The sequence below is a fragment of the Ranitomeya imitator genome, chromosome 6 (assembly GCF_032444005.1).
Source record: "Ranitomeya imitator isolate aRanImi1 chromosome 6, aRanImi1.pri, whole genome shotgun sequence".
Taxonomy (NCBI): Eukaryota; Metazoa; Chordata; class Amphibia; order Anura; family Dendrobatidae; genus Ranitomeya; species Ranitomeya imitator.
In genome coordinates, this window is record NC_091287.1 from 377,024,269 (window position 1) to 377,038,644 (window position 14,376).

The 14,376-nt window shown below is 44.5% G+C and overlaps 1 protein-coding gene across 3 annotated transcripts in view; it reads right to left on the reverse strand.

Moving 5' to 3' along the window:
• PRELID3A (PRELI domain containing 3A) overlaps positions 1 to 14,376 on the reverse strand; it is a 132,828-nt gene that overhangs the window by 18,055 nt on the left and 100,397 nt on the right. For all 3 annotated transcript variants that reach the window (XM_069728946.1, XM_069728944.1, XM_069728945.1), the window contains exon 5: positions 7,747 to 7,849. In XM_069728946.1, coding sequence (XP_069585047.1) covers positions 7,747 to 7,849 — 103 coding nt within the window. The remainder of the gene's footprint in view (positions 1 to 7,746; positions 7,850 to 14,376) is intronic.

Consider the following 14,376-nt stretch of genomic DNA (forward strand, 5'->3'; position numbering starts at 1 on the left):
TGCTTCACAGACGTTTACAACGCAGAGCCGTGAAAATAAAAAATCATTTTTCTTTCCTCAAAAATGATGTTTTAGCAAGCAATTTTTTATTTTCTCAAGGGTAACAGAAGAAATTGGACCCCAGTAATTGTTGCGCAGTTTGTCCTGAGTATGCTGGTACCCCATATGTGGGGGTAAACCACTGTTTGGGCACACGTCGGGGTTCGGAAGTGAGGGAGCACCATTTGAATTTTTGAATACAAGATTGGCTGGAATCAATGGTGGCGCCATGTTGCGTTTGGAGACCCCCTGAAGTGCCTAAACAGTGGAAACCCCTCAATTCTACCTCCAACACACCCCTAACCCTTATCCCAACTGTAGCCGTAACCCTAATCACAACCCTAACCCCAACACACCCCTAACCACAACCCTAACCCCAACACACCCCTAACCCTAACCACAACCCTAATTCCAACCCAACTCTAAGGCTATGTGCCAACGTTGCGGATTCGTATGAGATTTTTCAGCATCATTTTTGAAAAATCCGCGGGTAAAAGGCACTGCGTTTTACCTGTGGATTTACCGTGGATTTCCAGTGTTTTTTGTGCGGATTTCACCTGTGGATTCCTATTGAGGAACAGGTGTAAAACGCTGCGGAATCCGCACAAAGAATTGGCATGCTGCGGAAAATACAACGCAGCGTTCCCGCGCGGTATTTTCCGCACCATGGGCACAGCGGATTTGGTTTTTCATATGTTTACATGGTACTGTAAACCCGATGGAACACTGCTGCGGATCCGCAGCGGCCAATCCGCACCGTGTGCACATAGCCTAATTCTAAAGGTATGTGCACACGCTGCGGAAAACGCTGCGGATCCGCAGCAGTTTCCCATGAGTGCACAGTTCAATGTGAACCTATGGGAACCAAAAATCGCTGTACACATGCTGCGGAAAAACTGCACGGAAACGCAGCGGTTTACATTCCGCAGCATGTCACTTCTTTCTGCGGATTCCGCAGCGGTTTTAGAACTGCTCCAATAGAAAATCGCAGTTGTAAAACCGCAGTGAAATGCGCAGAAAAACCGCGGTAAATCCACGATAAATCGGCAGCGGTTTAGCACTGTGGATTTTTCAAATCCGCTGCGGAAAAATCCGCATAGGACCAGAATACGTGTGCACATACCGAAACCCTAACCCTAGCCCTAACCCTACCCCTAACCCTAACCCTAGCCCTAACCCTACCCCTAGCCCTAACCCTACCCCTACCCCTAACCCTACCCCTAACCCTAACCCTAACCCTACCCCTAACCCTAACCCTAGTTCTTACCCCAACCTTAGTGAAAAAAAAAAAAATTCTTTATTTTTTTTATTGTCCCTATCTATGGGGGTGACAAAGGGGGGGGTCATTTACTATTTTTTTTATTTTGATCACTGAGATAGGATATATCTCAGTGATCAAAATTCACTCTGGAACGAATCTGCCGGCCGGCAGATTCGGCGGGCGCACTGCACATGCGCCCGCCATTTTGGAAGATGGCGGCGCCCAGGAAAGAAGACGGACGGACCTCGGGCGGCCAGGTAAGTATAAGGGGGGGGAGATCAGGGCACGGGGGGGGCGTCGGAGCACGGGGGGGTGGATCGGATCATGGGGGGGGGGTGGATCGGAACACGGGAGGGAGCATTGGAGCACGGGGAAGGATTGGAGCACGGGGTGAGGGATCGCTGTGCGGGGGGGGTGGATCGGAGCACGGGGGGGGGGTCGCTGTGTGCGGGGGGGGGATCGGAGTGCGGGGGGTTTGATTGCAGCACAGGGGGTGTGATTGGTGCACGGGGAAGCGGACAGGAGGACGGGGGAGCGGAGCACAGGACGGAGGGGAGCGGACCACAGATCGGGGGGCTGGGGGGGCGATCGGAGGGGTGGGGTGGGTGCACATAAGTGTTTCCAGCCATGGCCGATGATATTGCAGCATCGGCCATGGCTGGATTGTAATATTTCACCAGTTTTTTAGGTGAAATATTACAAATCGCTCTGATTGGCAGTTTCACTTTCAACAGCCAATCAGAGCGATCGTAGCCACGAGGGGGTGAAGCCACCCCCCCTGGGCTAAACTACCACTCCCCCTGTCCCTGCAGATCGGGTGAAATGGGAGTTAACCCTTTCACCCGGCCTGCAGGGACGCGATCTTTCCATGACGCATATGCTGCGTCATGGGTCGGAATGGCACCGACTTTCATGACGCAGCGTATGCGTCAAAGGTCGGGAAGGGGTTAAAGATCATGCCAAGGGACCATAGCCGAGGACAAGACTAGTCCGGAGTCGCCCCATTCAGTTTTTCCCGGTACTGCTGTAGGAGATTGACAGGTGACTCCTATTATGAGAGACCCATCAATCACTTCTAGCTGCGTTAAGATGCCAGGTCTACCCTGGCATCTTAACGCAGCTAGAAGTGATTGTTGGGTCTCTCATAATAGACTAGTCTTCTTCCCGCTAAACAGAAAAAATTGGAGTACTGAGTCCCAAAATTGACAAAAATGTATAAATTTATTTGACATATACTTGTACAAAAAACATAATTACATAAATCAAAAAAATTATATAAATAAAACAGTACTAGAGACACATAAAGAAGCAGGATCAGGTAGAAAGTGGCACAAGTGTTCTAGTTATAACGGGCAAATATATAGTAAAGTGCTTAGTGCTTATTTCAACTGGGAGTAAGTAGAGTGGATATCAATATTTTCATTGTATCATCGCCTTGCGTATAAAGACCCTGGGTCTAAAGTCCCCCATATTGTAAAGATGCTTACTCATGTCCCGTTACTGCAGAACACGCGCCACGCAGCCACCGACGTGCGTTTCACGTTCGCTTCTTCAAGGTGCGCATATGGAGGAATTTAGACCCAGGGAGTTTATGCGCACTAAGACAATGATACAATGAAAATATTGATATCCACTCTACATACTCCAAATTGAAATAAGCACTTCACTATATATTTGCCCGTTATAACTAGAACACTTGTGCCACTTTCTACCTGATCCTGCTGCTTTATGTGTTTCTAGTACTGTTTTATATACAGCTCTGGCAAAAATTAAGAGACCACCACATCAAAACCCTGTCATGGGCAGCCCAATCTCCAGACCTGAACCCTTTTGATAACCTCTGGAATGTCATCAAGAGGATGATGGATAGTCACAAGCCATCAAACAAAGAAGAACTGCTTACATTTTTGTGCCAGATACAGTGTGAAAGACTGGTGGAAAGCATGCCAAGACGCATAAAAGCTGTGATTAAAAATCATGGTTATTCCACAAAATATTGATTTCTGAACTCTTCCTGAGTTAAAACATTAGTATTGTTGTTTCTAAATGATTATGAGCTTGTTTTCTTTGTATTATTTGAGGTCTGAAAGCGCTGTTTTGTTTTTTTTTAATTTTGACCATTTCTCCTTTTCAGAAAAAAAAATACAAAATGTATTGCTTGGAAATTCGGAGACATGTCAGGAGTTTATAGAATAAATGAACAATTTACATTTTACTAAAAATATACCTATAAAGACAAAAATCAGACAAACTGAACACTTTGCAGTGGTCTCTTAATTTTTGCCAGAGTTTTATATAATTTTTTTGATTTATGTAATTATGTTTTTTGTACAAGTAGATGTCAAATAAATGTATACCTTTTTATCAATTTTGGGACTCAGTACTCCAATGTTTCTGTTTAGTTGTATTTAGGAGTGTCCTACTTCAATGTTGTGCCGAAGATTTGGCCACTAGGCTTCTGATCTGTCTGCCTATTGTTTATTAATGGTTCCATATATGGTCTATATTTGTCTCATAGTCTTCTTCCCGGCATGATCTTTAAAATATATTTTCTCTGAAATGCTGAAGAGTTTCAGAGAGAGAGAGAGAGATATACCTGGCTGTATTCCTGCAGCCACGATCTGATTCAGAAACACATCGTGTCAATATAAGACTTTGATAGATCCTTCTTTTTTAAAATAAAACAGGTCGCCCACTCACTCCTGATTTTCACCCCATTGATAAAACCAACTCTAATTTCACCTTCACATTATCTGCTAATCCTATGGAAACGCTCCCACGATGAGCTTTTGGCAAGGTTTTGATGCTGCACCTATTATTTAAACCTATTATTTAAACCAAACACCGGGCGGCGCTCATAGCAATCTGCCAGTGACAGCCATAGAGGTCTGCTGGAGACCTCTGGTTGTCATGTCAACCCATCGGTGACCCGCGATCACGTGACGGGGTCACCGATGGACGGGATTTCCGGCGCCCTTGCCGGAAGGGCGCATTAAATGCCGCTGTCAGAGATTGACAGCAGCATTTAACTAGTTAACAGCCGCTGGTGGATCGCGATTCCACTCGCAGCTGTTAGAGGAACATGTCAGCTGTTCAAAACAGCTGACATGTGCTGGGAAAGATGTGGGCTCAGCGCCGAAGCCCACATCAAAGGGGAAGACACGACATGCGCAGTACATGTCGTGAAGGGGCTAACAATTCTGGCTTTCTTTGCTCTGGTGCTGCAAGGGTTAAACTGCTTTGTTGGACTCCTGGAGTTCTCTTTTTTGGGCTGTATCAGCTGCTCTGAGTTCCTTTTTCCCAGAAGACATAAGAACTTTCCTCTTTGCTTCTGACCTTGCTAGTGATATTTTACCACTACATAGTTTGGAGTTGAAGGAGAGAGTTCCGCGTTTGGAGTTGGCGATTGGAGAGTTTTTTTGGAGATTGATGCATGGAGTTGGTTTGCATGTTTATCTTTATCCTCTTCCATTTGGTTTCTTCCTTCCTATTCCTCCCGTTTCTTACTCTGTTGTTTTGTGAGTGTATTTATATGATTGTAGTTTTCTTGTATACCTGTCTGTTACCCCTATCTATCTGGTTAGTGTTTGCAAATACACGTCAGCCTCACACCTCCCTGGGTGGGGGAGAGAACAGCTAAGGGTAAGATATGAGATTAGCAAGCTACGATTCCCCGACATTTCCACCATATAGGGTAATCCGGGGGACATGGATAACCTAGGGAGCCCCTAGTTCGAGGTAGATAGGTACCCACAGTCCCATGTCACTACGTGACAGGAGGTTTAGCACAAGTTTATGCAGAGAGCTGGAAAAATCTGGAGGGTTCACAAACTTTCAATGATCATTGTACTGTACATATATAGCATAGCATTACAATCATTTACTTAGAAATAGAAACACTGAGCCAAGTACACAAGCTCTCAATGCCTTGATACAAAGTATATTCTTGAATAAAGATCGGTTTCACAATCTATATATTTATCCAAATGCTGGGCCAAGCATATTGGTTTCTAACTCACTTTTTCCGTCTGGTTTATATTATACCCAATTTAGTATAATAAAAGTTCCATTTCATGTCAGGCAACACTATACAACATGTAAATAGAAGATGGGTATCTGATTAGTGCTCCTTTATGGCTCCTTTGCCATAAGTCAAACAGAACAGAGGAGTCAGCATGTCAGTCAAGCAGGAGGAGGCGGAGCTGTGGGGAGAATAGAGCTGGAGTGACAGAGGCTGCAGATCTACCATAGCCATTTGCATATCAATTCAAACACTGATTTCTCAGTAATGGAGGAACAGACTGGCCATGTAAGGAGTGGACTTGTCTTTGAAAGAACTATACGTGCATATAAATAGTTTGGAGGCTGAAATTTTGCTGACAGATTCCCATGCAGTGGAATTGCTTACATATGATAAAGAGTTGTCCAGGTGTTCTGCTTTCACAAGAAATCTACTGGTTATCTGCTCTGCCAGCTTTTACCAGGACCTGAATTTTATTCTTAGGCTATGTGCACACGTCAGGATTTCTGGCAGAAATTTTCCTGACAAAAACCCGGCATTTCTGCCAGAAATCCGCATGCGTGTTTTTTCGCGTTTTTTTGTGCGTTTTTGATGCATTTTTTGCGCATTGATGCGTTTTTTCTTGCGTTTTTTCCAAATGCGTAGAATAGCAGGAAAAACGTGAAAAAAACGCAAAATTAATGAACATGCTGCTTTTTTTACCGCGATGTGGTTTTTTCGCGGAAAAAAACGCACCATGTGCACAAAAATTGCAGAATGCATTCTAAATGATAGGATGCATATGTCTGCAGTTTCTAATGCGTTTTTATCGCGAAAAACAGGAAAAAAACGCGAAAAAACCTGAACATGTACACATACCCTTAGAGAGCCAATATCCACCATATCTTATCTACTGGACATTCGTGAGTAGAATATGGCTAACTATGGACACATCTATATGCCTAAGGAAATGTAGGCTCTGAAGCTAGCTTCACACCATGTTTTTCCTTCCTGTTAAAAAGTATTTTTTTACTGACCTTATCCTGTAGCCATGTACCTTTAATATATACTCACAAACGAGAATAAAATCAAAGAATATTCACATATTCCTCTCTGTGTGGTGATGTCATTCCAAGCTTCTCCTCCCAAGTTTCACCTACTCAAGCTGATTTTATACTCATTTGGGGTATACTAAATTTGCTTGATAAACTTTACGGTTGAGAGACTCTCTTGTGCTATTTGCTGTGTGCTTGGCTTCCTAGGAGCCTAAAGGTACGTTCACACTGACCAACTTCACAACGATATCGCTAGCGATCCGTGATGTTGCAGCATCTTGGCTAGCGATATCGTTGTGTTTGACACGCAGCAGCGATCTGGATCCTGCTGTGACATCGTTGGTCGGAGCAGAAAGTCCAGAACTTTATTTCGTCGCTGGATCTCCCGCAGACATCGCTGAATTGGCATGTGTGACGCCGATTCAGAGATGTCTTCACTGGTAACCAGGGTAAACATCGGGTTACTAAGCGCAGGGCCGCACTTAGTAACCCGATGTTTACCCTGGTTACCAGTGTAAATGTAAAAAAAAACAAACACTTCATACTTACATTCCGGTGTCTGTCGCGTCCCTCGGCGTTCTGCTTCCCTGCACTGTCAGCGACGGCCAGCCGTAAAGCAGATTACAGCGGTGACGTCACCGCTGTGCTTTACGGCCAGCCGGCGCTCACAGTCAGTGCAGGAAAGCACAGCGACGGGGGACAGACACCGGAATGTAAGTATGTAGTATTTGTTTTTTTTTTACATTAGCACTGGTAACCAGGGTAAACATCGGGTTACTAAGCGCGGTCCTGCGCTTAGTAACCCGATGTTTACCCTGGTTACCAGGGGACTTCGCATAGTTGGTCGCTGGAGAGCTGTCGGTGTGACAGCTCTCCAGCGACCACACAGCGACGCTGCAGCGATCGGGATCGTTGTCTAGATCGCTGCAGCGTCGCTAAATGTGACGGTACCTTAACTAGGAGACAGGACATTAGAGCTAGGTGGGAGGCAGGGATGTTCTTTCTGGTGGGGGCATAGTCCCAAAGCCCCCATACAAATCAGACTAAGGTTGGCTGAAACTGCTCATATCAAAGAGTGGTCAACAGTCTTGTGTACTGGGACCTCACACCTGTCCTTCAATAGATGATGTTTGGGGACAGAAAGGTCCGAAATTTCTGGTTTCAGAATGCAATTCTTTAAGAGGTAAGGTGCCACTAAAGATGTCTAGCAGCGGCTCTCTCATAGAGAACACAGGAACCCTCAACATAGGCAGCACTTCTGTAATTGGGGGAGTCAGGGAAGAAAGCTATCACTCAATCCATTGTTTATCCGACAGTTTTTTCAAGTGTATGGGGGCTTTATTATTTATGTATCAGTGATGTTTTTTCAGTATTTCTTGTGTTCTTCATACCTTTCTTGCATTTGATGAGATGGTGCTGGCCATTAGTCCTTCTAGGTAACTGCTTAAACTGACTCCTCTTACAGTAATTATGGCTTCTTGTGTAAGGACCGTCCTACAATGAGAAACCACATAGAGAAGCAAGTCTGAAATGAAACATTATTAAACCAGAATTAATGTATATACAGTGGGGCAAAAAAGTATTTAGTCAGTCAGCAATAGTGCAAGTTCCACCACTTAAAAAGATGAGAGGCGTCTGTAATTTACATCATAGGTAGACCTCAACTATGGGAGACAAACTGAGAAAAAAAAATCCAGAAAATCACATTGTCTGTTTTTTTAACATTTTATTTGCATATTATGGTGGAAAATAAGTATTTGGTCAGAAACAAACAATCAAGATTTCTGGCTCTCACAGATCTGTTACTTCTTCTTTAAGAGTCTCCTCTTTCCTCCACTCATTACCTGTAGTAATGGCACCTGTTTAAACTTGTTATCAGTATAAAAAGACACCTGTGCACACCCTCAAACAGTCTGACTCCAAACTCCACTATGGTGAAGACCAAAGAGCTGTCAAAGGACGCCAGAAACAAAATTGTAGCCCTGCACCAGGCTGGGAAGACTGAATCTGCAATAGCCAACCAGCTTGGAGTGAAGAAATCAACAGTGGGAGCAATAATTAGAAAATGGAAGACATACAAGACCACTGATAATCTCCCTCGATCTGGGGCTCCACGCAAAATCCCACCCCGTGGGGTCAGAATGATCACAAGATCGGTGAGCAAAAATCCCAGAACCACGCGGGGGGACCTAGTGAATGAACTGCAGAGAGCTGGGACCAATGTAACAAGGCCTACCATAAGTAACACACTACGCCACCATGGACTCAGATCCTGCAGTGCCAGACGTGTCCCAATGCTTAAGCCAGTACATGTCCGGGCCCGTCTGAAGTTTGCTAGAGAGCATTTGGATGATCCAGAGGAGTTTTGGGAGAATGTCCTATGGTCTGATGAAACCAAACTGGAACTGTTTGGTAGAAACACAACTTGTCGTGTTTGGAGGAAAAGGAATACTGAGTTGCATCCATCAAACACCATACCTACTGTAAAGCATGGTGGTGGAAACATCATGCTTTGGGGCTGTTTCTCTGATCTGGGTACATGAAAGAATGAATGGGGCCATGTATCGTGAGATTTTGAGTGCAAACCTCCTTCCATCAGCAAGGGCATTGAAGATGAAACGTGGCTGGGTCTTTCAACATGACAATGATCCAAAGCACACTGCCAGGGCAACGAAGGAGTGGCTTTGTAAGAAGCATTTCAAGGTCCTGGAGTGGCCTAGCCAGTCTCCAGATCTCAACCCTATAGAAAACCTTTGGAGGGAGTTGAATGTCCGTGTTGCCAAGTGAAAAGCCAAAAACATCACTGCTCTAGAGGAGATCTGCATGGAGGAATGGGCCAACATACCAACAACAGTGTGTGGCAACCTTGTGAAGACTTACAGAAAACGTTTGACCTCTGTCATTGCCAACAAAGGATATATTACAAAGTATTGAGATGAAATTTTGTTTCTGACCAAATACTTATTTTCCACCATAATTTGCAAATAAAATGTTAAAAAAACAGACAATGTGATTTTCTGGATTTTTTTTTCTCAGTTTGTCTCCCATAGTTGAGTTCTACCTATGATGTAAAGTACAGACGCCTCTCATCTTTTTAAGTGGTGGAACTTGCACTATTGCTGACTGACTAAATACTTTTTTGCCCCACTGTAAGTGTAGATTCAAAAGAGCATCTACATCAAATCGATCAGTTTCATCCAAAAAAATAAACTTATTTCTCAGTTGCCATCCGTGTACAATCCGTTTTTTTTTAGAGCATCAGCGATTAATAATATACAAGACCATTTACAGATTCCTACTGTACATGATTCACAGACACCTGAGAGAGGCCTAAAGTTTTTGTTGGAAACTTTTTCTAACACTCTCACAGCTGGTATGGTTGTATGCATTTGTATACCATGTGTTTAACTGTATTATTATAGCGCCAATTATTCCATGGCGCTTTACATGAGAATAGGGATAAACATAATAAAAAAGTACAATATTCTAGAACAAAACAAGTCACCAACTGGTACAGGAGGAGAGAGGCCCTGCCCGCGATGGCTCACAATCCTCAAGGGATGGGTGAGGATACAGTAGTTGTTGGGAGACCTGGCTATGCAGCAGTTTGGTGGATCGGTGGTTACTGCAGGTTGTAGGCTTGTCAGAAGAGGTAGGTCTTAAGGTTCCTTTTGAAGGTTTCTACTGTAGGAGAGAGTCTGATATGTTGGGGTAGAGCGTACAAAAATCTTGTATGAAATTGTGGGAAGAGGAGATAAGAGCGAAGTAGAGAAGGAGATCTTGTGAGGATCGGGGGTTGCGTGTAGGTAAGTATCAAGAGATTAGGTCACAGATGTATGGAGGAAACAGGTTGCGGAAGGCTTTGCATGCTGTAGTTATGGTTTTGAACTGTAGTCATTAGGCAGAGGGGAGAGGGCAGGGAATAGCGGGGGAACAGGTGGATTAGTCAGCAGCAGAGTTTAGAATGGATTGGAGGGGTGCGAGAGTCTTAGAGTAGTAGTCGAGGCAGGAGATGATGAGGGCCTGCACTAGTGTTTTTACAGATTCTTGATTAAGGAATGTGCGGATCCGGGAAATATTTTTGAGTTGGAGTTGGCAGGAAGTGGAAAAGCGGGGATTTAGTGAGATGGAGGAAAGATGATGAACTCTATTTTAGTCATGTTAAGTTTTAGAAATGTAGCAGAGAAGAAGGATGAAATAATGGCCAGACCTTGTGGAATTTCGGTTAGTACTGAGGTGATATCGGGTCCAGAGAGGTAGATCTGTGTCATCAGCATAGAGATGATACAGAAAGCCATTGGACTCTATGAGCTGTCCTAGGCAGAAGGTGTAGATGGAAAAGAGCAGGGGACCTAGGACTGAACCTTGAGGACACCAACAGATACGGGGCAAGATGAGGAGGTGGTGTGTGAGTGGGAAATGCTGAATGTCCGGTCTCTGTTAGCTATGAAGAGATCCAAGATAGGGCCAAGTCTGTGATGCCAAGAGATGAGACAATCTGTAGTAAGAGGGAATGGTCCACTGTGTCGAAGGCAGAGGACAGGTCCAGGAGGAGGACAGACAGAGTAGTGTCGCTTGAATTTAGTGGTTAGTAGGTCATTGGGGACTTTAGTCAGGGCAGTTTCAGTGGAAAAATGGGGTCGGAAGCCAGATTGTAAGCGGTCAAAGAGGGTGCAGGGGGAGGGATGGAAGGACAGTTCAAGATGGAGGTGTTGTTCCAATAGTTTTGAGTCATATGGGAGAAGTGATATGGGGCGATAGCTAGACACAGAGGATGGATCAAGGGGGGCTTTTTAAGGATGGGTATGATCGAAGCAAGAAGGAAAGACACCAGTTGTTAGTGATAGGTTGAAGAAATGGGCTAGGGTTGGGAAAAGATTGGTGAGGTGTAGGATGAGGTTGGACGGGATCGGGTCAAGTGCACAGTTGGTGAGATGTGATCTGGAGAGTAGAGAGGAAAGTTTATCTTCCGTAATGGCAGAGAAGCTAAGCGGGTTTTGGATTAGGAGGGCTGAGAGAAAAGGGATTCAAAAAGTGAGTGTAAATCAAGGTGTTTGAGATTTCTGCGAGGGTGTGCAAGTTTCTGAAGTGGTGATTGTGCATCTAGGGAGGAGAGGGAAGAGAATGTAAATAGGATGTGGTCAGACAGAGGGAGAGGTGACTTATAGGTTAGATAGGAAACAGAGGCAGGTCCAGCGTGTGGCCACCTTTGTTGAGTGGCTCTGGATGAGCACTGAGCGAGGCTGAAGGAGGAAGTAAGAAATAGAAGTTTATAGACAGTTGAGTGGGAAGTGTCAATGGGGATTTTGAAGTCACTAATGATGATAGAGGGATGTCAGTGGAAAGGAAATGAAGTAGCCAGGTAGTGAAGTGGTTGAAGAAGATGATGGCTGGCCCTGGGGGGCGCTAAATGACAGCCAGTTGGAGGCTGGAAGGGGAGTGGAAGCATACAGAGTGCACCTCAAAAGAAGGGAGGGTAACAGAGGGTGGCAAAGGGATTTGGGTAAAGGAGCAGTTGTCTGACAGGAGAAAACTATCTCCTCCATGCTAGTTGCTGGGGCTGAGGGTGTGAGAAAGGTGAAACCCACTATAAGAAAGTGCAGATGGAGAGGCTGTGTCAGAGAGGGTGAACCAGGTTTCGGTGACCCTGAGGAAGGAAAAGAAAGCTTGACATGTTCACATGTCAAGGAAACTATACTGTATAGGAAAGAACAGTTGGGGATGAACTCAAGCAAAACACGCTTATTAACTTATGTGGTGTCAATTATGCTTATCTGCTGTGTATTGTTATCAATGTATTCCTTTTGACATACGGTAATGTTTTACTCCTTTCAAGTCCAGGCACATTTTCCTTTTTTTATTCTTTATTGTGTATGCAGTTTTAAAAGCTCTAAAATTCATTTTTGTTTAGTTATTCAAATTATTACAGTGCAGGTGCAGTACATGATAATGTAAGAAATATGCCCATGGTGCAAAAAATATCTGCTGCAGATATTGACAAGAACTGCGGGTTTAAAATCTGCAGCATGCCATTCAATACTGCAAATATGAATGCAAAGCTAAACCTTTTCAGTGGGTGTCCTTTGTGGCTTCTTCTCTCTTTCCTTGCAATGATATCGCTGCAGTACTTCCACTGCTGCAAATGAGATGCCATGTGAGATTATAGCCTAAGGTATAAATTCAGCCTCCAGCCTGCACTGCATAACTAAACTGGGTCTGTAAGGACCCAATAGTTCCTCCTCCCTCCAATAACCCAGTGGTCACATGATCACGAGGACAGGAGAAAACGCTGTTAGGCTACGTTCAGACTAGCGTTGTGCTAGTGTGCGTCGGGTTAGCGTCGGGCGACGCAGCGGCGACGCACGCGTCATGCGCCCCTATGTTTAACATGGGGGACGCATGCGTTTTTGTTTGTTGCGTTGTGCGACGCATGCGTCTTTTTTGCCGCAAGCGTCGGACCAAGAAAACGCAACAAGTTGCATTTTTCTTGCGTCCGATTTTCGGCAAAAAACGACAGCAGCGGTGCACAACGCTAGTCTGAACGTAGCCTTAGTGCTTACTAAACTTTATGCACAGTATTTGTTCAGCACTCTGTATACAGCGATTAAGAAGGAAAAGACCAACTCTGCCTGTTTCTAAGATGACAGCTCATTCAGTTGCATGATCTCTAGGCAGCAGCAGCTGACTCTGCATGATGTTCTAAAATGTCACTGCAGAGCCATAAGCGTTTGTCGGTTTGTCATTGCGTGGACTGCAAGTAGTTAAAATGACCCTGACAGCTGATTTATGCTGTTATAACAAAGAGCAGCATGAATCATTTTAGCTAGGTGTATTTTACTTTGAAATACTGCATTTAAAAGTCAGCTGGGGATCATGGCACTCAGGTGATTAGCCCAAGAGGCTGACATGCAGGTTCCTTCGTCCTCGCTCCCCTTGAGTGACAGGTGTAAACCTATACTCTCACATAGGGAGCGATCTATCCATTAAGTGGCGAGAAGTAGACAAGTCACCAGAGCTGCCTGATCCACGGATGTCTTTTTAATGTATATTTTCTCTTAAACGTCCCAGTGTTGGTTTGGGTAGCATACATCAGCTGTCAGTTTACTTTTAAATAAAGATTATCATTTTTATTTCAGGCCTTTCAAGCTTTTCTCTATTGGTACCAGTAAAAAAAATAAATGCAAATGTAATCGTACTGTCAAGGTGAAAATATATATCTTTATACTCTTTTGTACTTTTATATATTCTTATGCTGTGAAACAATAAGTTTTTCCCCTTTATGCTTGCTAATGCAAATTTAACTGTATTTAATATGGCTGCCAGTATTCACCTTTGCCCTAAATTCTGATTCTGCTGAAGAAGCAAGTTACATATTCCAGAAGGACAAGTATCATTTCTCTTGAAATGATACTTAAAGCGACGTGGAGAAAGGAAGATCCATCAGATGACGTCAGACCAACCAGAAAGACTGAATACTAGACACATTGCTTAAACCCTGCCTATCCCCGCCCTCTGCACACCTTCCCCCAATAGATCATATAATGTTGTGTATTAGAAAATAAAGTCAGTTGCTGTGACGTTGCTACACTATGTAGACACACGAGCATGCAATGAGTTTGAACCAGCATTTTGTCTGACTCATTCTTATCCGGTACCAATGCTTTTATTCTAATTTGGAATGACTGGTGAAGGAAGGATATTGTCGTGACGACCCCGACAATTTGGCGCAACCAACGTGGGGCGTGGCCCGCAATCCAAGACCCTCTGGACCCATGCCTGGACGTCCGTGGACGACACCCGTAGTGGCTGACCTCGAGGACTGATCACCCTCCAAACACGGTAAGTGGAGATCGCATACTATGTATGTGTCACACTTGCTAGTGTTTCAGCCATTATTGGTTTGTCTGTGGTCTCCTTGGGTCCGAGGAGTGACCGGTCGAGTGGTGAGACCAAGCGCGATCCCGTGCCACGCTTCGAACCAGCAACTGAGAGACGTCGCATTCTGCGCGTCCTCGTGTACA